The 499-nt window shown below is 66.5% G+C and overlaps 1 protein-coding gene across 6 annotated transcripts in view; it reads left to right on the top strand.

The window, feature by feature from the left end:
• Elf2 (E74 like ETS transcription factor 2) overlaps positions 1-499 on the top strand; it is a 72458-nt gene that overhangs the window by 49296 nt on the left and 22663 nt on the right. For 2 of the 6 annotated variants that reach the window (XM_010633908.3, XM_010633907.3), the window contains exon 1: positions 7-99. The exons of the other annotated variants lie outside the window; for them this stretch is intronic. In XM_010633908.3, the coding sequence (XP_010632210.1) occupies positions 42-99 (58 nt within the window). In that variant the 5' untranslated portion in view covers positions 7-41. Of the gene's footprint in view, positions 1-6; positions 100-499 lie in introns of those variants that run through there. 6 annotated transcript variants of the gene reach the window in all.

Below are 499 nucleotides of genomic sequence, written 5' to 3'. Positions count from 1 at the left end.
GGAAGTCAATGTGAAGCAGCAGCTCCAGCCCCGGGATAAACATGGCGACGTCTCTGCATGAGGGACCCACGAACCAGCTGGATTTGCTCATCCGGGCCGGTGAGGGCAGGGGAACTTTTCTCCTGTGCATCGGGGCAGCGGGAGAGGGGCGCACCCAAGGCAGGGTGCCTCCCCTGGAGCGGTCAGTGCAGGGGGCGCGTGTCCACCTCAGGCACCGGGGCGGCCGGGCGAGGGGGGAGTGGATGAAGTAATGGAGGCGACGAATCAGGAAGTGATCACCTTGGAGAGTAACCTGCCTCGAATCCGGCGCTGTCGTTTCTGGGTGGGCTCCCCGGGCGCGGCGCGGTGCTGGGCAGAGCGCTGGCAGCGGGTGCCGGGAACAGAGCCGCGGTTAAGTTGGGGACTCGGGACGGGCGAGTTGCGCGCCTCACCTCAGTTGCCGGGGAACCAGGAAGTGACTGAGGCTGTTGTCTCTCGGCGGCGCCTGCCACGCTGTCTG

Source organism: Fukomys damarensis, unplaced genomic scaffold (assembly GCF_012274545.1).
Source record: "Fukomys damarensis isolate Sample0158 unplaced genomic scaffold, DMR_v1.0_HiC HiC_scaffold_38, whole genome shotgun sequence".
In the NCBI taxonomy this organism is placed as follows: Eukaryota; Metazoa; Chordata; class Mammalia; order Rodentia; family Bathyergidae; genus Fukomys; species Fukomys damarensis.
This window is presented reverse-complemented; position numbering and strand designations above follow the sequence as displayed.